The sequence below is a fragment of the Sarcophilus harrisii genome, chromosome 2, assembly GCF_902635505.1.
Source record: "Sarcophilus harrisii chromosome 2, mSarHar1.11, whole genome shotgun sequence".
NCBI classification, from domain to species: Eukaryota; Metazoa; Chordata; class Mammalia; order Dasyuromorphia; family Dasyuridae; genus Sarcophilus; species Sarcophilus harrisii.
The window spans coordinates 611,281,261-611,307,700 of record NC_045427.1 but is presented as its reverse complement, the minus strand read 5'-3'; the positions used below and the strand labels follow the sequence as shown (position 1 = coordinate 611,307,700).

Below are 26,440 nucleotides of genomic sequence, written 5' to 3'. Positions count from 1 at the left end.
TAGAAGAGGAAGAGAAATTTGTGAACTTATTATTTGTTAACTGGTTGCTTCTGTGGCATAAAATGCAATCCTTAGATCTTAGAATGATCTAATTATAAGACATGTTCTCACCTGAAACATCATAATGGCCAACTACAAGACGAGTCATGTTTTCAGGGTATAGTAGTAGTAAGCTCAAAGGAGGTTTCTGGGTGTTCTGTCATAGCTTTAAGCAATCAGGAAACACTTGAAGTTTTTTGTTAGCAGTGCTTTGGTGGAAAGAAAAACTAGTGAATCGAGTCAGAACAAAAATATTTGAAAGAGTAAATGTTATTTGGTGAAAATGCAAGAAGAAAATTGGGCAAACTAACCTGGAGAACTGTTTTAATAATGCTGTAAAAGAATGGGAGTGACTTGTAACACATTGGTGGTAAGCTCTTTCTGTACTAGAAGGAAGATGGCTAAATAAGGGAGAAAATGAAAGATGAAATTGCATCTTTATATATACATATCTACATACTGCTATACTCTTTGAAGCATGTGCTTCTGATTCTTAAGTCTGAAATAACTAAGTCAGTGTTCATGAGGAGAGAAGTTTTGAGAAGGGCAAAATTTGTATGTGATGTTCTCAGTGTGCTTAAAGTAAGCTAGTTATTAATATGTTCCTTCACTTTCCTTAGCAACAAAATAGATTGCAGGGTTTAGATCTCAGGTTGGAAAATATTGAAAACTAGATAGAGAATTACAAATGGGTATAATAATCTCTTGGAACAGAGAAAAGTTTGTGATGAAACCATTAAACCTTGTAAACTAAAATAATATTTTGAATCTTACTGAACAAAAATGTAAATTAGTACAAGTATTGCCATGAAGAAATCCTACCACCTGTACCCATGAGATAGTAATGTCCTATCTAATCAAAGAGGATGAGATCTGAGCTTTCCACCCCCAAAATCTCAGTGTATGTTAGAATTCCTTAAAGACACTATTGACTAAATTTTCACTAGACTGATTGAAGTTTTTAATTTTATCCCTAAGAATTGGAATTATGCTATGGATGTATACACTAAAAAGATGGTTGTTGGGCAAAGCCAAAATGGACAAGTAAAGGCAGGGACTCTCCTGAGCTCTTCCAATTTTCTCTCCAATAATGTTTAAAAAGAAAAACAAAAACCTCAAAGCAAATTGTGAAGCAGCTGAACCAATAAAAGGACGAAGTGAACAATTTTCCAGCCTAAGACAAACTGAGAAGGTCAGCAGGAAAAGTCTGTTCCATTGAAGTGAGAGTAAAGGTGCAGTTCAGCATAGGCTGTGTTCTGGCAAACTAGCTGGAGGCCTTCAGGAGCAGCTGAATTGATAATGGCAGCTTTTGGAGCTCTCAACTCAGAGTAAGGGGGACCAATGACAGACAATTGATCAGGAGGAGATTAGTGCCTTGCCTGGCACTAGAAACAACTCTTTTGCATTGGCCATACACAGTTCCAGATTGTAATCTTAGGGCAGTAGGAGCACTAGTTGGAGCAGGGAAGAAAAGAGTTCTAGGGCAAAAAAGAATGCTTGTAGTCAGAATACAGACCTGGAAAGCAGTGACCACATCTCTCCTTCAATCATAGTGCACTGGATGAAGTGCACTGAAAATAACAGTATGAAAAACTTGAAACTTGAGACAGTGTCTCCTCTGTCCCAGGAGCAGAGCCCAACTTTAACCTAAAGTTAAAACTCAGGAAATAGGCTGAAAAATGAGCAAACAACAAAAAAGAACTAGATCATAGAAAGTTACTATGGTGACAGAAGAACAAAACACAAACTCAGAAGAAGTAAAAGTCAAAACTGTTACATGCAAAGCCTTAAAAAAGTGTGAACCATGCCCTATGTGAGTAGGATTTCAGAACTCCCAACCCTCCTTCCCAATGTAATTCCTCTTATAGTTCTTGCTCTTATAAGAAAAATTTTGACCTTTTCCAGTAGTTTTGCTTTTTAGAATCACATCTTAATGAGTTCTACCCTAATCTTTCTTTTGGACTACCCAAATACTAATGGCCAATTCTATTTTTTAAGTTGTACATGTTTTTCTGTTTGGCCAATTTTACTTTTTAAGTTCTTTTCTTTAATGGATTTTTACGTTTCATTTATATAATAAAGAGGGAAATACATAGCCACCCCCCCACACATACATATACATATATATATATATATATACACACACACACACACCAAGAAAAGTATAGCACTCCAAAATCAGTAAATGTTAGGATTAAACAAGATTAAGTAATAAGTAGTTAAGGAAAACTAAAGCAGAAGAGTTTACAGGAATAGGAAGTAAATAATATATAGAAACAAAATAACAATGATCAGGAGGAGAATTTATATTGGAAAGAAAATTGCTAGTAATGATTTTAGACAATCAAAATTAAAAAAGATTCAATCGAGGAAAATCTATATTATGTTAGCCTTACTACTATTTTAGATGTATATGTTTATATGTGTGTATAAATCCATGTTTATTATTTATCCATGTGTAAGACTAGCCTACTTTGAGGAGAGTGGGGGATGAGGAAAAGGCAAAAAAAGAAAAAGTTCACTGTAGAGAACAAAAGAAAACCTACAAAGAAGCAAAGAAAAGGGCAGTTATGAATACAATGTTTTCTATTATATTTCCATTTCCTTGAAATGGAAGTTTATTGCTACATATTTTGAATCCTCCCTCATGTTCTTCTGGGCACATGACAATGTTTTTCCCCCGTCTCTTTTTCTGGGTTTTTTTTTTTTTTTATTTGTTTTGTATTTAAGTTTTAAATAAATACATTAAAAAAATTTTTTTAATAAGTAGATTTGCTACTTTAAAACTAGAATTGGACACTTGGAAACTAGTGATTCCATGAGAAATTAAGAAATAAGAAAGCAAACTCAGAAGCATATAAAACTAGAACAAAATGTGAAACACCTCATTGAAAAAACGATTGATCTGAAAAATAGGTATAGGGGAAATCGAGTTTTAAGAATTTTAGTAGTGAAAGCCCTGATCAAGAAAGAACCTAAACATCTTTTAAGAGATTATCAAGATAGTCAAAGGATATGAACAGACAGTTTTCAGACAAAAAAATTAAAGCCATTTCTAGCCATATGCAAAAATGTTCTAACTCACTTTGATTAGAGAAATGCAAATTAAGATAACTTCCCGAAAAGTGTGCTACTTCACACCTCTCAGATTGGCTAAAATTGCCAAATAGCTATCAAACTGCATCCCTTTGATCCAGCACTGTCTCTACTGAACCTGTATCCCAAAGAGATCATAAAAAAGGAAAAGGACCCACATGTGCAAAGATATTTGTGGCAGCCTTTTTTGTAGTGGCAAGGAACTGGAAACTGAGTGGAGGCCCATCAGTTGGAGAATGGCTGAATAAGTTATGGTATATGAATGTTATGGAATATATTATTCTATAAGAAACGATCATCAGGATGATTTCAGAAAGGCCTGGAGAGACTTATGTGAACTGATGGTGAGTGAGTAGATTCAGGAGAACATGGTACACAACAACAAGATTGTGTGGTGATCAACATGATGGAGAGAGAACCAACTGCATACAGAGTGAGGACTGAATGTGGATCACAACATAATATTTTCACTTTTTTTGTTGTGGTTTCCTTGCTTGTTTTCTTATTTTTTTTTCCCTTTTTGCTCAGATTTTTCTTGTGTAGCATAAATGTGGAAATATGTTTAGGAGAATTGCATGTATTTAAACATTGGATTGTTTACTGGCTAGGGGAGGGAAGGGAGGGAGGAAAATTTGGAACACAAGGTTTTGCAAGGAGGGGATGTTGAAAAAACTTCTGTGTATTTTGAAAAATAAAAAGCTATTTTAAAAAGTTATCAAAGAAAACTGCCTTGATATTCTAGAATATATTCAGAGGGTATAAAAGAAATTAAAAGAATCCACCCATCACCTGTTGAAAGAGGTTTCAAAATGAAAATTCCTGATGAATATTATAGCCAAATTCCAGAATCCCCAAATCACAGAAAACTTTGCATGCAAGTAGCCATATTGTGGAGCTACAGTTGGGATAAACTAAAATTTAACAATGTCTACATTAAAGGATTGGAGAGTTTGGAATATAATATTCCAGAGGGCAAAGGAGTTAGGATTACAACCAAGAATCACCTATTTATCCACAAAACTGAGTATGATCCTTCAAGACAAAAACATGAATATTTATTGAATTAGAAAATTTTTGAGCATTCCTGATGAAAGACCAAGATTGAATAGAAAATTTGACTTTCAAATCTGAGACTCAAGAAAAGCAAAAAGAAGGGGGCACCGGCCCCGAGTTCAAATTTGGCCTCAGTATTTAACACATAGTAGCTGTGTGACTCTGGGCAAAGGCTAAGATTATTGCCTTGCAAAAAAGAAAGAAACAAAAAAAGAAAACAGAAAAGCATAAAAAGGTAAACAGAAAAGTTAAATTATTAGGGATTCAGTAAGGTTAAATAAACTGTTTCCATTCCTACATGGGAAGGTTGGGAGGAAGTGGGGATAAGCAATCCATGGAGGGCATGGGAGTGTGAATTGACTATGATGGAGAGCAATATCCAAAAAAATTAAATTAAAGAGATGAGAAAGAGGGGAAAAAGTATGATGAGGATGAGGTAGAATGAGGTAAATTATCTCAGATAAAAGAGGCATAAAAAAGCTTAGTGGAGGGGAAGATGGAAGTACTGGTGGGCAGTGCCTGAATCCTACTCTCATCATTGACTCACAGGAAATAATATGCACACACATTTGAGTATAAAAATCTTATCTTGAACTACAAGGAAGGAGAAGAAAGGGAAGGGAATGGGGGGAGGGAGCTGATAGGAGGGTGGATTTGGGAAAGCAGTAATCTGAAGCACTTGAGTTGGAACAAGGAAGAAGGAGTGGGAGGAGAGAAGTATAAACAGGGAAAAGGGATAGCAGATAGACAGTAATCATAACTGAATGGGAATGGGATTAACTCATCCATGGGGGTAGTAGGGTAGATTAAATGATTTAGAGAAAGCGGTGAGACCACAAGCAAATTAGGGGAACACATAATATTTTACCTGTCAGATTGCTGAATAAGGGAAGAATTTATGACTAAACAAGAGAGAACATTACAGGATATAAATTGAATCATTTTTATAATGTTAAATTTAAAAGAAGTTTTTGTTTGTTTTTGCACAGTCAATGCAGCCAAAATTAGGAGAAAGCAGGATACTGTGGAAAAAATTTAACCGCAAATATCTCTAACAAAAGCCTCATTTCTCAAAGATTTAGCGGTATAAGTCATTCTCCAGTTGCCAAATGGTCAAAGGATATAAACACAGTTTTCAAAGGAAGAAATCATATGAAAAAAGTCCTTCATCACTATTGACTAAAGAAATGCAAATTAAAACAACTCAAATTGAAACACATCAATTAGATTGGATAAAATGATAAGGAAAATCACAAATGCTGATGGAGATGGGAAAATTAGGACACTGATTATTGTTGGTGGAATTATAAACTGATAATCATTCTGGAGATCAATCTGGAACTGTCTCCAAAGGGCTATAAAACTGATCTAGCAACATTACTAAGTCTGTATCCGCAAAAGATTTTTTTTTAAATAAAAGTATATTAATATACACAAGTATATTTTATACTAGCTCTTTTTATATTTTTTATTGGAAATTGAGATGTCCATTAATTTAGGAACGCCTGAACAACTTGTGATATATGATTGTGATGGAATATAACTGTGCTATAAGAAATGAACAGGGTGCTTTTAGAAAAACTTGGAAAGATTTACATGAACTGATGCAGTGAAGTGAGCAGAATCAAGGAGAACAATTTACACAGTAATAGCAGTATCCTGTGATAATCAAATGTGAATGACTTAGCTATTCTTAGCAAGACAGTGATCTAAGACAAATTTTGAAGAACTTTTTTTTTTGTTTGTTTTTTGTTTTTTTTAATAGCCTTTTATTTACAGGATATATGCATGGTAACTTTACAGCATTAACAATTGCCAAACCTCTTGTTCCAATTTTTCACCTCTTACCCCCCCTCCCTCCCCTAGATGGCAGGATGACCAGTAGATGTTAAATATATTAAAATATAAATTAGATACACAATAAGTATACATGACCAAACGTTATTTTGCTGTACAGAAAGAATCAGACTCTGAAATATTGTACAATTAGCTTGTGAAGGAAATCAAAATGCAGGTGTGCATAAATTAGGCATTGGGAATTCAATGAATGGTTTTAGTCATCTCCCAGAGTTCTTTTTCTGGGCATAGCTGGTTCAGTTCATTACTGCTCCATTGGAAATGATTTGGTTGATCTCGTTGCTGGGGATGGCCTGGTCCATCAGAACTGGTCATCATCTAGTATTGTTGTTGAAGTATATAATGATCTCCTGGTCCTGCTCATTTCACTCAGCATCAGTTCTGTAAGTCTCTCCAGGCCTTTCTGAAATCATCCTGTTGGTCATTTCTTACAGAACAGTAATATTCCATAATATTCATATACCACAATTTATTCAGCCATTCTCCAACTGATGGACATCCATTCAGTTTCCAGTTTTAGCCACTACAAAAGGGCTGCCACAAACATTCTGCACATACAGGTCCCTTTCCTTCTTTATAATCTCTTTGGGATATAATCCCAGTAGTAACACTGCTGGATCAAGGGTATGCACAGTTTGATAACTTTTGAGCATAGTTCCAAACTACTCTCCAAAATGGTTGGATTGCTTCACAACTCCACCAACAATGCATCAATGTCCCAGTTTTCCGCATCCTCCAACAATCATCATTATTTTTCCTGTCATCTTAGCCAATCTGACAGGTGTGTAGTGGTATCTTAGAGTTGTCTTAATTTGCATTTCTCTGATTAGTAATGACTTGGAGCATCTTTTCATATGACTAGAAATAGTTTCAATTTCTTCATCTGAGAATTGTCTGTTCATATCCTTTGACCATTTTAATTTTGAAGAACTTGTGATGAAAAATGCTATTTATTTCCAGAGAAAGAACTGATATCTGAATATAGATGGAAGCTAAATCTGTATTTTGTGACTAATATGAAAATGTTTTGTATAATTGAATATTTATAATATATCAAATTTCTTGCCTTCTCATTGGTGAGAACTAGAAGCTTTTTCAGACACACACACCTTTAGAGAGAAAAGTGGAAGGATTTTCACGAGCTAAGGATTAATTGTGATAAAAATAAACATAGCTTCTCTTGTCTGTGAATTTGGGGAACTTTCAACAATACTAGCTATAGGAGAGAGAAGATTTACTACATAGAAAGGAGTCTTAATTATAATGTGGACTAGATGGCTTGTGAGGTCCCTTCCCAAATCAAATTTATACACACACACACACACACACACACACGTGTTGTGGCGGGGGACATGCATCTGCATGCACTTTATACCTTTGCCTTTCAGGCTATGATCAATGAATTACTGTGGAAAATGAGACTTATGTTTGAATGACATAAGCATTATGTGACCATGGGCAAATGAATTTATTTCTGAGTCTCTTTACTCTTCTGTAAATAATAAACCTTTAATTCTTTTCTTACATGGTGGTTTTAAGTGTCAAATAATATGTTATATGTTGTTGAAAGTAGTTTAAAAACTTAAAGCATTAATGTCAGCTATTATTTCTATTTTAAAACATGGTATAACTTTAACATATTTAACATGTATTGGTCAGTTTGCCATCTGGGGGAGAGGGTGGGGGGAAGGAGGGAAAAATTGGAACAAAAGGTTTTGCAATTGTCAATGCTGAAAAATTACCCATGCATATATCTTATAAATAAAAAGTTGAAAACAAACCAAAAAAACGTGGTATAAGTCCTAGTAAGACTGGGTTTCCCTGTTTCACCAGGCTAGAAGTGTAGGTGCTATTTGGATTCCTGTTGCCAGGGTTTGGATTGCCTGTGCCTGCTGTGCATAGAACCTTTGATCTGCTCTTGTTTATGACCTGTGCAGATTTGTCCTTTCCTTTAGACAGCTTGGTTCTGGGACCACACTATATATATCAGTTCCCAGATCAGATACAAAATTGGCTTAATCCACAGCAAATGGGATTAGAACTCCAGAGCTCTAGACTTTCCAATCAGCTTCCCAGATAGCTGGGACTGCAGGCATATTGGCTTTCTGAAGAAATATTCAGAGTGTAACAGTTACTCAACTTTTTCTTCAGTTAATTATTTTCTCAATTTCTCCACTATCTTTTGAAACTTTGGCATCTGCATATTATGCTTGTTAGGTACATTGAAGATAAAAACTCCAAAGAGCTTCCAGAATTAAGAGAACTATCTAAAGAACTTTCTTTTCAGATTATGTGTGAAAAATTTAATGTTCTTTAAATCTGAGTCTCCTATATGTCTCTCATTTTTGCTAATAGCCTAACTGAGAGTTTTCTAAAAGCAATTGCAATCAGAGAATCTTTAGTTTAATTCTGGTACATTGGGTTTAGCCCCTGTGGCTGTTGTTTATTCTTTGTTCTTGGAAAAGACCATGATGTCAGAACATTGATGCTACAACGGCCCAGTGAATTGAATTGAATTGAGCTAGGGCTGGGCAAAATCACCTGCCTAACTTTCTCCTCCAGAGCCTTCTGGGCTCAGTGATAAGATATAGATCAGATCCACTGCAAATGGTTCCAGATGCAGTGGGAGACCTGGGCCTTTTTAAGCTAAGGTCTTTAACAGGGTTCAGTTTGAGGTCATGCCCATTCAGAGATTATCGAAGGTAGATTTTGAGGCAAAGAATGGCTTTAATGGCTTCATTACCTAGTCAAAAAAGGAAAGGAAGGAAGGAAGGAAGGAAGGAAGGAAGGGAGGGAGGGAGGGAGGGAGGGAGGAGGAAGGAAAAAAGGAAGAGAGGAAGGGAGGGAAGGAAGGAGGGAGGGAGGTAAGGAGAGAAGGAAGGAAGGGAAGAAGGGAAGAAAAGAAAAGAAAAACAAAAACCAAAACCCATTCTGCTGGGAAACACAGCAGGATTTTACTAAGGAGTCTCTCCTTGAGTCTCTCAGGGCCCTAGCTATGACCAGGGGCTTGGCCTGGGACCTATTGTTGGCCAGTGTGTGGGAGTCAGAAGGATTTAAGGCATGCTTTAGGGGGCCTCAGGACCTTCTTCAATCCTGATCTCTGTCTTAAGGCTGGATCCACATAACTCTGAAGGAGAAAGTGAGACTGATGACCTTGCACAGGCCACTCTCACTTAAATCCAGTTCACTTACATGTCTAGCCTTCAACCCCTCTGAAGTCATGTCTTCCAAATGAAGAACCAACAACAACCTCTGTGAGTAGAGTTGCCCCAGTGGGGACCCAAGGGAACTGGTCAGTTGGACAACACGACTGTTTCTTTTTTCATAAGATATTGTACTCTTACCTGAAGGTGCTCTGCCTAGATGAATGTAAATTTTTTTTGATTGCTGAAACCTCCCAAGATATTTTAGAGTTTATCAACTAGGATTCTTTTTTTAAGGACTATGCTTTAAACCTAAGTCACTCTGACTCTCATTAATTGGCCAAGCCCTATTTGGTCTTTGTTTGGGCCCTGATTACTAGTCAGTTATTTCTGTTTTGGATAGGAACTCTGGATTTTGGTTTTTTGTTTTTTTGACTAGGTAGAAAAGGCCATCCATTGTCTCAGTCAAACAGACCTGTTAAAGGCCATACGCTTAAAAATGCCAAGGTCTCCTATAGGCCCTGTGGCAAACTTATAAGAAAACATGGATTGCCATCTGTACCTTAAAAGGAAATACTCACTTTGATGTGATTGAAGAGTATGGGACTACAGAAGCACTGAACTCTCCAAATATATTTGGGTTTCAGGACACTGAGGCCTACCAAATGTAAGAGAATAATGGAATTTAAGCTGAAAAGACATTGGGGTTTTAGGCCAGGAGGTTTTTTCAAAAGAATTTATAGGCTTAGACCATTTCCAAATGAAGAGGCAAAGATTTTTTAAAATTATTACTCCATGAAGGCAGGTTAAGTCTTTATGAACTAGTTATAACAAGGGGAAAGATTCCACAAGACAAAGTTCCCAGGGAATTTGCTTCCATAAGGTGGGAAGTTCCTAATGAACTTGCAAAGAAGTGGGGTATTGGTAGATTCTTTTATAGGAGAAAAGTAACCTGGGACTTTGACATCATAATTTGGCCTTCTGACTGGAAATAGTAATGGGGGGGCAGAGGGGCGGTGGGAATGATAATTTTGTCAATACAAGGAATTGGATTAGGACAAAAAGGCCCATTTATGGAGATAATCCTGCCAGTGCTTCTCCCTGCTTGCCTCAGGCCCTGTCCTGTCAATTCCCCCTCATGACTTACATAGATACCAATGATGGGAGTCTTTTTGCTGGGATTTTATTTACCCCATGGTGATTACATCTATTTGAATTACATATGCTTAAAAATTTGGGGGGGGGAGGGGGAGAGGCAGGTAAGTGGTGCAATGGATAGAACACCATTCAGGAGGACCTGAGTTCAAATCTGACCTCAGATACTTAACATTTCCTAGCTTTGTGACCCTGGGCAAATCACTTAACCCCAATTGCCTCAGCATAAAAACCCAAAAAACAAAAACTTAATCCCACAAATAGAAATCCTATTTCTGAAATATTTCCTCCCTTCCCCTCCCCAATTTTGGAGCCACAATCATAAATATGTTGAAACATACATATGTTAACAATAATAAATCATTAATCAACTATGATGGATTCAGCTCTTTTCAATAGTGAGATGATTCAAAGCATTTCCAATTGTAATGAACTTGTGATGGATAATGTTGTCCACCTCCAGAGAGAGTTGGAGACTGAATGTGGCTCAAAAAATAGTATTTTTATCTTTTGTTGTTGTTTGCTTATTTTTTTTCCTTTCTCATTTTTTGCTTTTGATCTGATTTTTCTTGTACAGCATAATGAATATGGAAATATATTCCATGGAATTTCAGAAGAATTACATGTTTAACCTACATAGAATTGCTTGCTGTCTTGGAAGAGAGGGGAAGAGGGACAAAAGTTTGGAACATAAGGTTTTGCAAAGATGAATGTTGAAAACTGTCTTTTGCATGTATTTGGAAAAATAAGATACTAAATAATAATAATAATGAATCATTGAGAAACATTTTCTAAATGTCCAAGTACTCTCTAAATTTTATTTTATTTTTAACCCTTCTAGAAAGTATAGCTGTGTGGGTGAATTGCTTTTTCTAGAATACATACATTCATACATAGCTATATTGTTCTTGATGTAGAACCTTTTAGGTTCATGCTTAATTTTCCTTTCTTTTTCCCCCAGCAGACAACAGAGGAGACAATGGCAGGGCATAATCAGCTCTGCATTCGCCGTTGGACAACTAAGCATGTTGCTATATGGTTGAAAGATGAAGGGTTTTTTGAGTACGTGGACATCTTATGCAATAAACATAGACTGGATGGACTCACACTGCTAACATTAACTGAATATGATCTACGGTCACCTCCTCTGGAAATTAAAGTCTTGGGAGACATAAAAAGGCTGATGTTATCAATACGAAAACTGCAAAAAGTACACATTGACGTTTTAGAAGAGATGGGTTATAACAGTGACAGTCTCCTTGGCCCCATGTCACCTTACATCAGTGTTCTGCAAGGCTCAGAATGGCTATGTAATGGGGAACTGCCACATGATTGTGATGGACTTATCACTGACTTGAATTCAGATCAGTACCAATACATGAATGGGAAGAACAAACACATGGTTCGAAGATTAGACCCAGAATACTGGAAGACCATATTGAGTTGTGTATATGTGTTCATAGTATTTGGGTTTACATCCTTCATAATGGTTATAGTCCATGAACGAGTGCCTGACATGCAGACTTATCCACCACTCCCAGATATATTCCTAGATAGGTAAGTATTTTTCATTGTTAATATATTAATAAAAATCAATTTTTATGTGGTTTCTAAAACTAAATAAACAGTCTAGAACAAAATATTTGTGGTAATTAGTATTACATCTTATCTAGTGGTATATGCCATTTGTTTTACTTAGACTATTATTAATGTATACTTTTAAAACCCAAGTTACTACTTACCCAATGACTTAGATCTTATCCCAGATGATCAGAAAAAATAATAACAAAAGTGTATTTCCTTACCAATGGACTTTGTTGTTTAAGGAGCAGCTAGCCCAGTCTTTATAAATTCTGGGAGTCTTGTCATTATTCACAAAGTGAGAAATATTCTGGACACAGCTAGTCTCACCGAGAATATCTGTTAAATAATGGAAGGCTTGTAATCTGCATCTCAGTATGGAAGTGTGTCCTGACAGTGTGATAGTGTCCTGGTAATGAAAAATGAGGGAGTTAGATTAGATCTTTGAGGGACCCTCCCAAATCTAAATTGTGATTCCAGGTTTTGATGGCTAATAGTTCTACATTTAAAATAATCTTTGGAATCCTGTAGGTTAACCCAAATCTGCTAGAATCATGATCAAGAGAAATATTTGTTCAGTGATAATTAAGTTTTAAGAACAGAAATTCCCAACCATTTTGAAGTTATAGCAACATCTTGTTAGCTTTGGTTAAAAAAAAAATTATTTTCCATTGTATAAGAACTATATGCTTTGTCTTTATTTTTAAAATTCGTTGAATTTGGAGTTGAAAGATACCTTAGTCATCTATTTTAACCCCTTCATTTTACAGTTGAGAAACTAAGGTCTAGAGAAATTAGGTTACTACACCAACCAGATATGACCTCCTATGATTCTAACTCAAATTTTTAAAACAACTTAGTTTAGGGAATGAAAAACAAAACAAAACAAAACATTTTCTATGCCTGAGAAATCATTTGGTATATATTTGCAATCTAACAGAGAAGAGTTATGTTAATTATTCAAACATTTATAAAAAGCCTGCTATTTACAAATATTATCCCAGATAGCTTACATTCTCAGAAAAAGATAAAATATACAATGTTGTAAGTGTGTAAGCATATAGAAAACATATAAATACAAGTTAATTGGAAGAAGGGAGGGGGGGGATGGTGAGAAAGAGAGAGAGGAGAGAGAGAGAATGCTAGCTGCAGAGGATGTCAGGAAAAGCCTTTATGGTGATACTTGAGCCAAGTTTTGAGAAAACTGGGGATTCTAGAGACGAGAGAGGAAGGGACAGAATTCCTTTGAAAAGGCATGGAGAGAGTAAGGTGGAACTACAGTGAAAAGGCCTATTTGGCTGGAATTCAGTGTATAAAGGGGAGTAATGGATAGTAATCCTGAAATCTAGGAGAGCAAAGTTAGTTGTACAGGGCTTTAAATTCCAAATAAAAGAGTGTTTATCTTCTCCTGGAGGCAGTAAGAAGCCTCTGAGGCCTTTTGAGAATTATAAGAATGTATTTTCTTGATTTCATAATTTTTTTGAAATTTGTTAAGTATCACTGGAAATTTTAAATAATGGAATAATGCAGCATACGAATTGGTTCTCTCTATAGCTTAATGCTGCTTGGAATGTATTCATATTAGAAGTTAATGTCCCTTTAGGAAGTTTTAAGTTCAACTACCTTCTTTAGTTCATTGACTGTATATTTGCTATCAAGTTTAATTTGTTCTGCACAGGTCCTTCAGAAAGAGAGTTTCAAATAAATACTTTTTCATGGCCCACAGTTATTGAAGAGCATTAAAGCAAAAGAATAGATGCAGGAGGGACCTAGATATTAGAAAAGAGAAAACAGGCAAAGCCATGGAACAGCATTTTTGCTGTGAAAATAAAGATATAGCAGTTAATTCCATTGTTGCCTTCATGGCTTCCCATCACATACTTAATATCAGTAAAGTGCTACCAAAAACTTTTTTTATTTTTAAAATAAATTTTTCTTGTTAGTTATCTTGTAGACTATATGGGAATTTTGTTCCTTAAAACAGAGAGAGGTATCAAAACTTGAGCCACAAGCAGCCAGTAAACTCCCAGTCCAGCTGAAGTGTGTTTAACAAAGTAAATACAAATATAGTACAACATAGGTAGTGTCAATTTGAGGTTTTCTAAGTCAGTATGTTGCTGGCAGGAATTCATTTCTATCTGAGTTCACACCATTGGTTTTAACTATTCTAGATTCAATTTTAGGTCTACTTTGAGTTCATTTATTTTGGCTTGGGGTTACAATCGGGGTTCAGATTTTATCTGAATTTGTTTTTTAGATTCTGGGCTTCAAATGTGTCTTCTTGTTTTTATAGAAGTCTTCTATTTCCATGGGTACTGATTGTTTTTAAATCCCAGATTAGTAGAGGGTAATAGTCACAATAGTAAATGAAATAGTGTTTGAAATTTGGGAACTTCTAAAATTGTCAATTAGTGATTCAGAAGACTTTTTCCAGCTATAATTTGTGATAAAACAAAACAAAACAATTTGCTTAATTAAGCTATTTTCTACTTATGGTATATAAAATGACTACCATTTACATACTTGAACATAAATTCTATAAACTTCTTAGCTGTCCACTACCGTGTTGAGACTTAAAATAGGTTTATTTTTCATCTTCTCATGAAATTTAATGGTTTTGTATTTTCAAATCTGTATTCTAATTGGAAAGTCATTGTTCATGCAGATTAAGACTTGATATGGATATCATCGACTTTAAATTCAATATTTAAGGTATTGATAGTCTGCCTATTTTGTCCAATGTGATATTATACATTGCTATAATTTTAAAATGTTTCTCTTATAAATTTAAAATGTTTCTCTTTCTTTAAAATGTTTCTCAAAAAAACATTTGCACTTTTTTTTTAAATAGGGTTTCTTAAGATATCTCTATCTTGGTTAAAGCTACCTTAAAATGGAGGATTCTTGTTCCTTCATTTTGCATATTCAGTAACTTATTTTGATCATTTTTTGTAAACCGCGCTAGCACCCAGGATGCCCCAGAATCAGCCCGAGTCAGGATAAGCAAAAGTCCGTCTTTATTCTTGGTCTTAGACTCAGGATTGAACAGAATGGAAGCAAAATCTCCCTGGCTTTCTCCCTCCTCTACCCCCTGGAATGTGTCCCTGGATCGTCTTATTCCACCCCCTAGTCCCTCCTACAATCCTCTACACATCAATCATTGAGCCAGTATGGATAGTGGAAAGGACCATTTTCCAAGCATATACCCATAGAGTATTGTCCAATCAGTAGTTAGTCTCAAGCGCTCAGCAGTCCTGACCTCGGTGCATTGATTCAATAGTTTTAGCGCTCTACAATTTTTCTCTGGTTTCATCAAACTATAGAAGACAGTTTTTGCTAGTGAAATTCAAGAAATTGATTTATAAACTAGATAATACTATTTAACTAGTTTTTATATATGTGAAATATATCTGCTTGCCTGACTATAACATTCATGCTAACTCAGCATATTCTCTTCTTATTAGAAAAGTCTAATTATATTAGGTAATGATACTGGAATGTGTGTCTATTCTTGGAATAGAGATGTATTTGTCAAATAAACTTACGTTAGTTGATCAGGGCACATTTTCCCTGGAAATAGAAAAACTAGAGAGATATACTAGGATTACCAGGAATAACTAGGTATACACTAACACATTTTTACTCTTCAAATTCATCTTTTCCTAAATTCTATGCAGACCAACAAAAACTTTTGTCATTGAGATATTGGTGTATTACACTTAATAAAATTGCAGATAATTTTAGATTGGCTACATTTTAGGTTACTATTGCCTTGTTTATGAGACAACGTATTCTCTAGCAGCACAGTTAGAAATAATTTTTAGTATGATATTCTTAAATGATAAAGAAACATGATTATGTTCTGTATTCTGTATTTACACAGGGCCCTTTATTCTTAAGATCAGAGAAATTTCCAGATCAAAAATGTGAAGTTAAATAGATCTATCAAAGCTTGACATTTTCACTAATTAACACCAAAAGAAATACAGAAAAAGGAAAGTAACAAATGGTACTCTGTAGTGTTCCCTGATAAGATAGTGTCTAGAGTATTGGTTGACAAAATAGAGAATATCCAGAAGAGAGTAACTCAGATGGCTAGAGGAAATTTCAAAGCCATGCACAAGGATCAGTGGAAGAAACTGAAGAATATTTAGTCTGAGGTCAAGAAGATTTAGGAAAAGGACACAGTAATCTTCAGATATTTATAGAATTGCCATATAAAATTTGTTTTTTGGTGATGTGTGAATGAGAAAAATAAAGCTAGCATTGGGAAGGTAGAAGTTCCTTAAAGGCAGATCCCAGTTCAACATAAAGAAAAATAATTTAATCATTTGAATGGTCCAAAAATACCTTGAAAAAGGTAATGACATATGATTGAAGCTTTTAAGTGGAAGCTGAATGACTACTTACCCAAGAGATTGTGAATGATTTTCTCATGATGTAGGTGGAGATTAAACTAGATGGCTTTTTGAAATCTTTTTAGAGCTAAGAATCTGTGGTTCACTATCAACAAGCATTCTAGTAAGTAGAACATTTGGAGTGGGGGGAAGCAATTTGAGAATAACTATATTCTTTATCAGCATTTGAATCACCATTCAAAATGGTTTGGGTGTACCAGAGTTTGGAGGCAGAAGAATTGGAGTCTGTAGACAGCTTTTAAGATCTGATGATTCTCAAAATATATTGAAAATATTTGTTGTTGTGATTTATCAATTGAAAATTTAAATTAAAAATATAAATAATATATAGAATAGTTTTTCAGTTTTCTCTTTTAAGTTTGACTCCCTTAGGAAATAACTGATTTCCTACTCTTTTGAAGTCATGAAATCCCCAAAGTGCTCTAAGGCATAGTTGCATACATACTTAATAGGCAACCACAACTCGTGGTGGTGGTTGCTAATGTATCAGCGTGGTATTCCTTTTTATAATAGGAAAATTTACATTTAAAAAGTTCAAGTGCAAAAAAAATTTTTTTTAATTGTATTGAAATTCCTTTTGGTTTTAAATTTTTTCAAGAATTGTAAATGTTCCATAAAATAATTTGCAAAACTCTTACTATTTTGAGACTGACTTATGAAATATTTCCTATATATGAGACACTTCTAATTCACTGGTTTTTCTCCTTTGAGTACTAATACTGAGCCTTCTTCCCTACAGTAAAGCAATAATGTATATATTGGCCCACTTTTAACTTTTTAAAATTCATCCTGCTCTTAATCAAATGCATTCTCATGGTCTTCCCCCACCTCTCTCATTTCAGTGTTCCTAGGATTCCATGGGCTTTTGCCATGACAGAAGTGTGTGGTGTCATTCTCTGCTATATCTGGCTGCTGGTGCTTCTCCTTCACAAGCACAGGTACTTCTTTAAATTCTAGTTTTATGTTTGAACTTTTTAGAAACTATCTCAACACCTTATTCTAGCCTAATTGTTAATAAACCTGTTTTATTTCCTTGAAGTTTATTTCCTCCTGTTTTACCTAAGGAAAAAAAAAGATGGTCCCAATGTGATAGCTGTTGAGAAAAAGATAATTTCAGTGGAAGCTATCATAAGTATTAGATTAAAATGAAATATTGATGTCTTTGTATTTGGAAGTTTACACCCTTAAGATTCTGGATCACATTTAAATAGCGAGTTTAGGTGAGAAGTGAAGTGAGGTGGAGAAAGATTAGACAGCTGTAGAATAACTGATTAAATCATCACTTGACCAGTTTTTTGCTCATCTTTGACAGCAAACTGTGTTTTCTTAGAGATCCCTTTCATTCAAAGGCATTAATTTAATTTTATAAAGAGCATATTGTTCTTTACTTTATAATGACATATTGAAGTGCATATTGTTCTTGGTTATTGAATTTTGAAGTTATGTTCACTATGTTTAATATAAGTAAACAGCACCACAATGTAGTTGTCCGCTTTTATAGCAAAATGAAAAGCCAGGAAATACTATAGGTTCATTTCTTTTGAGCTCTTTAAAAATCCCTTACCAGGGAAGAAAATGTTGAGTCTTCTTTTCAACCTTTAGGAAGTTAGGGAGAGAAGAATGCATTTTCTTTGGGGTTGAAAGGGGAAAATGACATAAATGTTGATATTTTGCTATCTGTATGATCCTGGAACATTTGATGAATGAATTAATAATCTTTGACATTCTCCCTCACTTTAGGTAAATCACATGTTTCGGTATATGAGGTAGCATACTTTTGGTGTGCTTTCGGTACTTTTAAGGCTGTCTATAGGTAATAGAGTGGTAAAGAGACTAAATAGAGTGGTAATAGAGTGGTAAAGAGTGTCAAGATAGCTTTGCGATTTTGGACAAATAATTTTATTACCTGGACCATGATTTCTCCTCAGTAGATAAAAGGATTGCCTAGAAGATCTCTAAGACCCCTCTCAGCTCTAAATGCTCTGATTCTAGGAAAGCAAGCAGCACGTAGTAGGAAATCCCAATTTCATAATACAGTTCTCTTTTCTATTCTATGATTGTGAAAATGCCTTTTTTTTTATATTTGTTAAGTTCAGGATTTAAAAATATTCAATTCATAAATCTTTTGATTCTGTAGCAATCCATTCTGGCCATATCTTCTCTGAATTTAGCTCTGCCTGACATGAGAGGCAGGAGGCTTGAGATTGAGTCCTAGTAGTGACTCTTCTTGTCTGGGCTTGTGTGCTCTGAGAAAGGGAGATGAAAATACTGAAGGCTGCTTGTGAGCAAACTGCTTTTATCCATTAGGTTATCAGTTCCTTGAGGATAGGGCTTATGTATTCCCATTACCTCACATAGAATTTTTAATCTCCAAAGTGCTTAGTGAAATATTTTGTTAATTTAAATTAACCATTTTGAAATGTTATATAAGTCATAGACTACCTGATTGCTAGATGCACAAATTTGGCTAATGGGGTAAACACTTTTTTTTTTCTGTTACATCATAGCACAATGGAAAAAGCATAAGTAAAACCTGGGTTGTTCTAAAGTCCTGATCTATTACTAACATTGTTACTTGTACAAGTCATTTGGCTTTTCTGGACATGTTTTCCTTCTGAAATTGATGCAACTGAACCAGTTGATCTCTAACATCTCGACTATTTCTAAGAGTCTTTTATTTCTTTCTTATCATTCTGTTTTTTTAAATAGATATTTAAACTCCCCTTTGTATAATTTTTTCCCCTCCCTTTTGGATATTGTATTTTATAGGTCAATACTCCTGCGAAGACTCTGTAGCCTAATGGGCACTGTATTCTTGCTTCGCTGCTTTACCATGTTTGTGACTTCTCTTTCTGTGCCAGGACAACACCTTCAGTGTTCTGGAAAGGTAACTGGCTGCATTCTTACCCTCTTTTTCTTTTATTATAGTAGAATGTTGTCATGATTGCCTTGTTTGGAACATTTCAAACAGTTATTTCTTGCTGTATGTTATATATTAAAGTATGGTTTTTGACATTTATCATGTATATAATAAATAAGCAAGTGAGACCAAGCATGGATCTTTGGATCCAGGTAAATTTGATTATCAAATGATATCAGTATACAAATTTTAAAACTATTGCCCCAATGGCAAGATTATACGATGATGGCTCTTTTCAGTGAGATGATTCAGGCCAGTTCCAATGGTCTTGTGATGAGAAAACTATCTTCACCCAGAGGGAGAACTGTAGGAACTTGAGTGTGGATCACAATATAGCATTTTCACTTTTTGTTGTTGTTTGCTTGCCTTTGTTTTTTTTTCTCATTTTTTCCCTTTTTGATCTGATTTTTCTTGTGCACCATGATATTTGTGTTATATGTATAGAAGAATTGTACATGATTTAACATATATTGGATTACTTGCTGTCTAGGGAAAGGGAAGGAGGGAAAAAAATTGGAACACAAGATTTTGCAAAGATGAATATTGAAATTATCCAATGTTCAAAACATTCAAACATTATTTGAAAATAAAAAGCTCTAATTAAAAAAAAGAAGAAAACTATTGCTTCATTTATTATGGCCTTGAAAAGTAGTTCATAATCAGTACTAAAGATTTGCTTATTCTTCTAGCAGATGAAATACTTTTTATGTAAAATGAAGACTTATTGCTCCTTTGAATTTTTTCAGAATTAAGGCTCCGAGATTCAAATCATAAGATCATAGATAGAGTATGCTAGAAAAGATAAGATCTTCAGAGGTGATAATAGAGTCCAACCTCCCCCTTCCCCCTTTTACTTTATAGATGAGGAAAATGACGCACATGGAATTATAGTGATTTACCCTTGGTTACCTAGGTAATAAATGTTCGGTATCTGTGTCTGTCCATAATACTAACTAGAATTTGCTCTAGTTGAAGCAACATTCCACTAAATAAATGCATAAATCCCCTCTACAATAGTTGATCATCTAGCTTTTGTTTATATACTTACATTAATGAGAATTTTAGTACTTAATACACCGTTTTTTAAACAGCTTGGGATTGTCATTGTTCTCTTTCCAGTGAATCATGGTATGAGTTCTAACTATAGCTATTCAAGGAGTGCAAAAGTAGGATGGGCTGCTTCAAGAGGTAGTAGATTTCTATACCTATGTATTAGGTTTAATTACCAAGGCAAAAGGAGGAAAATTTAAGATCTCACTTAGCAGTTAGACTAACTTGGAGAAATTTAAAAGATTATCCAAATATAATGAGATTTGCTTGAGGGGTTGATTCCTAGGGGAATGGAGTAGTAGGTAGTACAAAAACACTACTGTGTGTATATTCCAAAGAAAAATTTTATAGTAACTAAATTACTAGAAGAAGTAGGTCTCTTTTTTGTCTAATGCCAGTGAATTGTTAGCAGTTTATTATATACATAAATGTCTATTTTAGTCTACCCTTAATATTGTTAATTGCTCTGAGTTTTACTATAGCCTACTTTTTGACCTATATTATTTGTGGCATCATTTTAAAAATGGGTAATTGAGAAGACATCCAGATCTCATCTTATTATAACAAATCTCTAGTGCCATTAAAGTGTATTGCTACATGTTATCCTCATATAGTGAATAAAGGGCAAAGAGAGAAGAGCTAGCTTGGGAAGAGGAAAGGCTAAGTTCAAGTTCTATCTCTGAAACACAGTTGGGAAATCATTTCAACTTTCAGTGTCCCTCCCTACACAGCTCCTCCACCACTATCAGTTACATACAAGTTGCCAGTCTGTGTCATTGGGACAGAGAACTGGATCACCAGAAATCATGTCCCTAGCTAGTGGAGAGTAGGAAGAAAACAAAGTGTTTCTGTGAGAGAAGCTAGGTAGTGAATGAATCAGAAATTGCTCCAAACAGGGGAAGGGATTTCTGAAGCAGATGTCTATACCTGTCTTTGTCAGCACTCCCTATTGTGAATACATAATGACAGTTTTCGTCAACTTCTTTGAGTAAGGGTAGTTGGACCCATTTAAGGTGGAAAGAGATATGGAGAACTGAAATGAATGATTGAAGGAATGACCTTTATTAAAGTACTTCTAGAGTGCTGGCTCTGGAGTCAGGAGTTCAAATCTGATCTCAGACACTTAACACTGCCTAGCTGTGTGACCCCAATTGCCTCCCAAAATAATAATAATAAAGTACTTTCTGTGTGCCAAGCACTGAAGATAAAAAACAAAAGCCCAAGAGAATTTTTTTCCCTTGAGTTTACATCCTAACAGGGACTTAGAGGGCAGGAATGGACAGGGATGGGGAAGTCCGGAGGTGGCTGTTGATTTACATTACCTGTAGTGAGGATAGTGTTAGTTTGATTATGTAGGGTAGGAGGAAAGAAGACAAAAAGTCAGCTGGAATAGAATGGGAAGCATGCATGACTTGGGAAGCATGTTCACTTAATGAATTTTTAGGTTTGATTGGAACAAAACTAAATTCAGTCATTTTTATTTAGGCATTATTTATGTTCTGAATCATTCAACATTTGATCTACTGCTTTCTTCATCTTAGCTGTATGGCAGTGTTTGGGAAAAACTGCACCGAGCCTTCGCCATCTGGAGTGGCTTTGGCATGACCTTGACTGGAGTACACACTTGTGGAGATTATATGTTCAGTGGCCATACTGTTGTCCTGACTATGCTGAATTTCTTTGTTACTGAATGTAAGTATTCATCTCTTGTAATCGTGACTTTATTCTTCTAGTTCTTAGTGAGTTCAGGGGAGAATTATCATATGTTAGTGTCCTGCCTAAGGAGAATGTGTGTTTATAAGCTTATTTATGGAACATGTGATGAAGACTTCCTCATGGTTTTGAAATTTCTTTTCTTTCTAGATACACCAAGAAGCTGGAACTTCTTGCATACTCTATCCTGGGTACTCAACCTCTTTGGAATCTTCTTCATTCTGGCTGCACATGAACATTACTCTATTGATGTGTTTATTGCCTTTTATATCACCACAAGACTCTTTTTGTATTACCATACTTTGGCCAATACCAGAGCATATCAGCAGAGTAGGAGAGCAAGGATCTGGTTTCCCATGTTTTCTTTTTTTGAATGCAATGTTAATGGTACAGTACCTAATGAGTATTGTTGGCCTTTTGCAAAACCTGAAGTAATGAAAAGATTAATTGGTTGAAGAATGTGTCTTTGTAAAGGATTCATGATCAAATATACAGAAATGGTTTCAAAAACTAATAACTTTATTTTTCCCCCTCTTGTGTTTCTGAATGCCTTGCTTACTTGACTTGTTAGTTGACAGAGTGGGACTTTCTGTGCTTAAAAAAAATAGGGTTATGGTTGTAAAAAGTAAGCCTTGAATAGTCAGGAGTATTCAAGTAGATATTTGAACAGAAAGCTCAAATAATCTTTTTCCTTTTAGGGGAGGGGTAGGGAGGGAGAATACAGATTTTGTTTTAGTATTTTGAGGTGAATATATTTCTTGTTGAAAAGATTTCTGCTGATTATTGGCATGATTATATTCAAGAAATAATATTTTGTGGAAGCTGCTTCCAATTATCTTCAAAAAAAAAATCCACAAGCAATACTTATCATTTAAACAGATTCTTCATCTCTGTCTATCTCTATCTTCATTTTCTTTTCTTCTCTCTCTACACAAATACACACACACACACACACAAACATATCAGAGTGTAATTCTGAAGAATGAATAAGTTTTATTGGCTAATAACTGCCTTCTGAGTCTGCCATCTCTGAGAAGATACTGTGTTTACACCAAGATGCCTGAAATTAGGACAAAAGAATAAAAGGGGCATTTGATAGGGTAGACAGAAAGCTGTTGATAAAGCCATCAGCAGATGCAAGTCAGTGATCCCACTGCAGGGACCCCACCAGAGGAGCAAATAATATAAAATATTTCTTTTCCACTTGGGGGCCTCAGTTTGGCCTTCAGTTGCTAAGAAAAGATGGCCACATTCGTAGAAAAATAACTATGATTTAGTGACGTCACCTTGACCAAACTTGTACTTTTTAATGATAAATTATTTAACTAGAGAAGTGAGAGTTGTTTTCTAGATATTGAACAAGATTTTTATGCCCTGTAAATAAGGAAAATAAGCATGTGATCATTTTAACTTCTGGGGGGAAAAGAAGCTTAATAGCAAATTTCAGAATTTTTTTTTCCTTTCTATTTTTGATTTTTGAAGTTTCTGGTTCCAGGTCATTGAAAAATGAGCAAGTATATTTAGACACGTAAAAAGTTTTTTTTAAAAAACACAAACTTGTAAATACATTCTTTTTATAGTCTTATTTCAGCAGCCAGCACATTAGATTAGCTGCTTGTTTACACACTAGAAGTTAAGTATATTGATTAATTTAGCTTCTGAGATACCATTGGTCACTTTTTTTTTTTTAATGATTCTGTTTTGTGGTTGTGAATAGAGAATAGTTATAAAACTGGAGTTTTGAGATCTTTAATGGGCCTATGTGATGTTCTCTGCTCTTCATCATTCTTTGAAAATCCTGCAAGTGAGTTTAGCCACTTGAAAGCTTCTTTGTGCAGTTTTAACATTACTTTTTATACATAGGAAGTTGGAGAAAGTGCTTGTAATTGAGGCCCTAAATGAGGCCAACCTAATAACAATCTGCTCCTTCTTTGCCTTTTTCTTTTGGCACTTTAATTAATCTCGGCCCATTAGCTGCAGAGGACCCAGGATAAATTACAAGGTAAAGTATTATTATCCTAGCAAAACTCACCTTGGTATTGTATGACCTCAATTTGTGTCGGCTTTGAACTTTATCTTTTAAGTTCACTTCTTAATGTCCATAGGAGAATACCATGTGTGGAACAAGGCTAATTTAAGTTTTATTATGCTCTGTAGTCCCTGACATTTCCAATTTTTATAATATCTTAAATGGAGGGCAAAAATGCTGATATTTCATCCAAAGAAAATGCATTGTCTTGAAGGATGACTATTCTGTTCCGGTCAGAGGAGTTTATATTAAATTGATCTGTTCCCTTCCCCTTCAGTTCAAGAGACTGGACAGTGTTATTGCTTTATTTTCTGACTGGCAAAAAGAATTGAATATCAATTGAATGTCCTTTTTTGGAATTCAGATACAGTAGTATATAGCTTAGCTAGGGAAGATCAGATAATGGCTTATGGAGAATTTTAAAAATATGTTGTAACATTAATACAGATATGTTAAATACTAATTTAATGATCAATTTTTCCATCTTTAGGCTTTACTTCATGTAATTTTTAAGACTCAAAAAGAAAAATGCAATCACCTTTTCAGAGCTATTGACATTGAAAGCCCCTAACCATGGGCTGATTTTGAGCTTCATTAGCTGTCAGACTTAAAAATAACTTCTTCATCTGGCATTTACTCATAACTATTGTTGAAGCAAAAAATAGAAGTTTGTAATTTATTATTGTAGCTATTTTAAGACAGTGTTTACATAACCTTTAAATGATCATCTCGAAGGTTCTTTCCTGAAAGACTTTGAGATAAATTTCTCTTCAGTTTTTTAAATGTGAAATATATCTATTCTTGTATTTTTTTTGTCCAGAAATTTCCAATTTTATCTTTGAATTTTTTTTTTCTTCTTAAAAGTCAAGCCATAGTAATGATAATAACATTTATGTTTACATTTTGGGCTTCATATGTTTGGGTAGAAAGGTTACATAAACTAGGTCTACATCATTATTTTATAACATTATGGCTCTACCACTATTAACTTGAGTCACTCACATCACCAAGAATTCAGGGTTTTGGCTTCCTCATTTTCAAGGTTCTTTGGAGTCATATGTAGAAGAAAAGACAAAGGTTTAAGTTTAGCAAGCAAAAGTAGGTAGTTTCCTTTCTGTCTGGATGTAGTTGCTGTAATTCTAGGGATTTGGGGTTCTTTTCTTTAAATTAATGAGGATTGCTACTTTGGTCGCTATTGAAGTACAATGTGGAAGCCTTAAAAAATGGAAGGCTACCATTGATTTGACAAATAATGAGCCCTATTGTTCCACTGAATTCCTAATGCCTTTTTCTCTTTCACTCTATCTAGTCTCACATGGCCAAACAGAGAGAACAAAACACTTTTTTAAAATAGCAAAAGTTTGGAGTATCCATCTTTCACACCTTATCATGGTCCTTTGGTTTTTTGAAGGATGAAATCAGTGAACTTAGATTTAGAGATAAGACCTTGAATAAGTAAAATTGTTCAAAGATAAAATTCACTGACTAGAAAGCTTAGTGTTTCAAAAATAGAATTTTAAGAATGACATTATGAGTATTCTTCCTTTCTTTTTGCTTGTATGTTGTTTCGTGAATCTCCAGAAAGCCAACAAATACAAAAAGAGAATAAGAAATGGCATCTAGTTTGTATAGTGGATTCAGTTTTTAGGGGATCTGTTTAGAAAACATTAATTTAATGTCACTGAAATAGCAATAACACTAACCTGCTGTTTGTATTCAGAAAAAAATAATATCACTAATTTTATGTAAACTTTTTTTTGTTTATATTACAAAATGCCAGGATACTCTAACCAAGTTCTTGTTTTAAACTTGCTAATTTAGTAAACTTAATTTTTATGGTCTTTTTTATAGACTTCAAATATCACTAATAAATTCTAACATTAGTCATAGTTGAGTCTAATAGGGGCTGTTCAGTTAAGATGAATAAAAATGAACTCTGTTAGAATTATTCAGTTGCTTTTAAAACAGTATCAGTTTTATTTGGATGCTTTCAAAGCCAACTGAAGTATGCTCATTAAAAAACAAATTTTGCTTAGCAGATTAAGGAGTTTGTTTTTGACAAACTCTAGACTGAAGAAATTGTGTCTGAGTGGGTGAATTTGACAATGACATCCAAGGCCAAACTGTTACATGTAACCAACAAAACTAAATTATCCCTACAATGTGTTTGAACAGGTTTTCAAAGATTATAATTAGTATGGGATGAAGAATTTGTTATTGCTCACCCCAATCTACCAACAATTTGTAGTGACTAAAATTTGATTTAAATTTTTTTGGTAGTAAATCCAGTGGTAGCCTTGACTAAATCTATACACTATAATTCAGTCACCAGGGGCTGCTTTTTTATTATGCTTTCTTCTCCAAACTAACTGAAGGACATTGCAGC

The 26,440-nt window shown here is 34.7% G+C and overlaps 1 protein-coding gene across 3 annotated transcripts in view; it reads left to right on the top strand.

Annotated features, from left to right (window-relative positions):
* The window catches only part of SAMD8 (sterile alpha motif domain containing 8), a 45,452-nt gene extending 19,244 nt beyond the window's left edge, over window positions 1-26,208 (top strand). For 2 of the 3 annotated variants that reach the window (XM_031956418.1, XM_031956419.1), the window contains exons 2-6: window positions 11,308-11,900; window positions 17,185-17,280; window positions 19,112-19,229; window positions 21,854-22,004; window positions 22,176-26,208. In XM_031956418.1, the coding sequence (XP_031812278.1) occupies window positions 11,308-11,900; window positions 17,185-17,280; window positions 19,112-19,229; window positions 21,854-22,004; window positions 22,176-22,480 (1,263 nt within the window). In that variant the 3' untranslated portion in view covers window positions 22,481-26,208. Of the gene's footprint in view, window positions 1-11,304; window positions 11,901-17,184; window positions 17,281-19,111; window positions 19,230-21,853; window positions 22,005-22,175 lie in introns of all 3 variants that reach the window. The other variant, XM_031956417.1, reaches the window with a different exon arrangement.
* The last annotated feature ends 232 nt before the right edge of the window (window positions 26,209-26,440 follow it).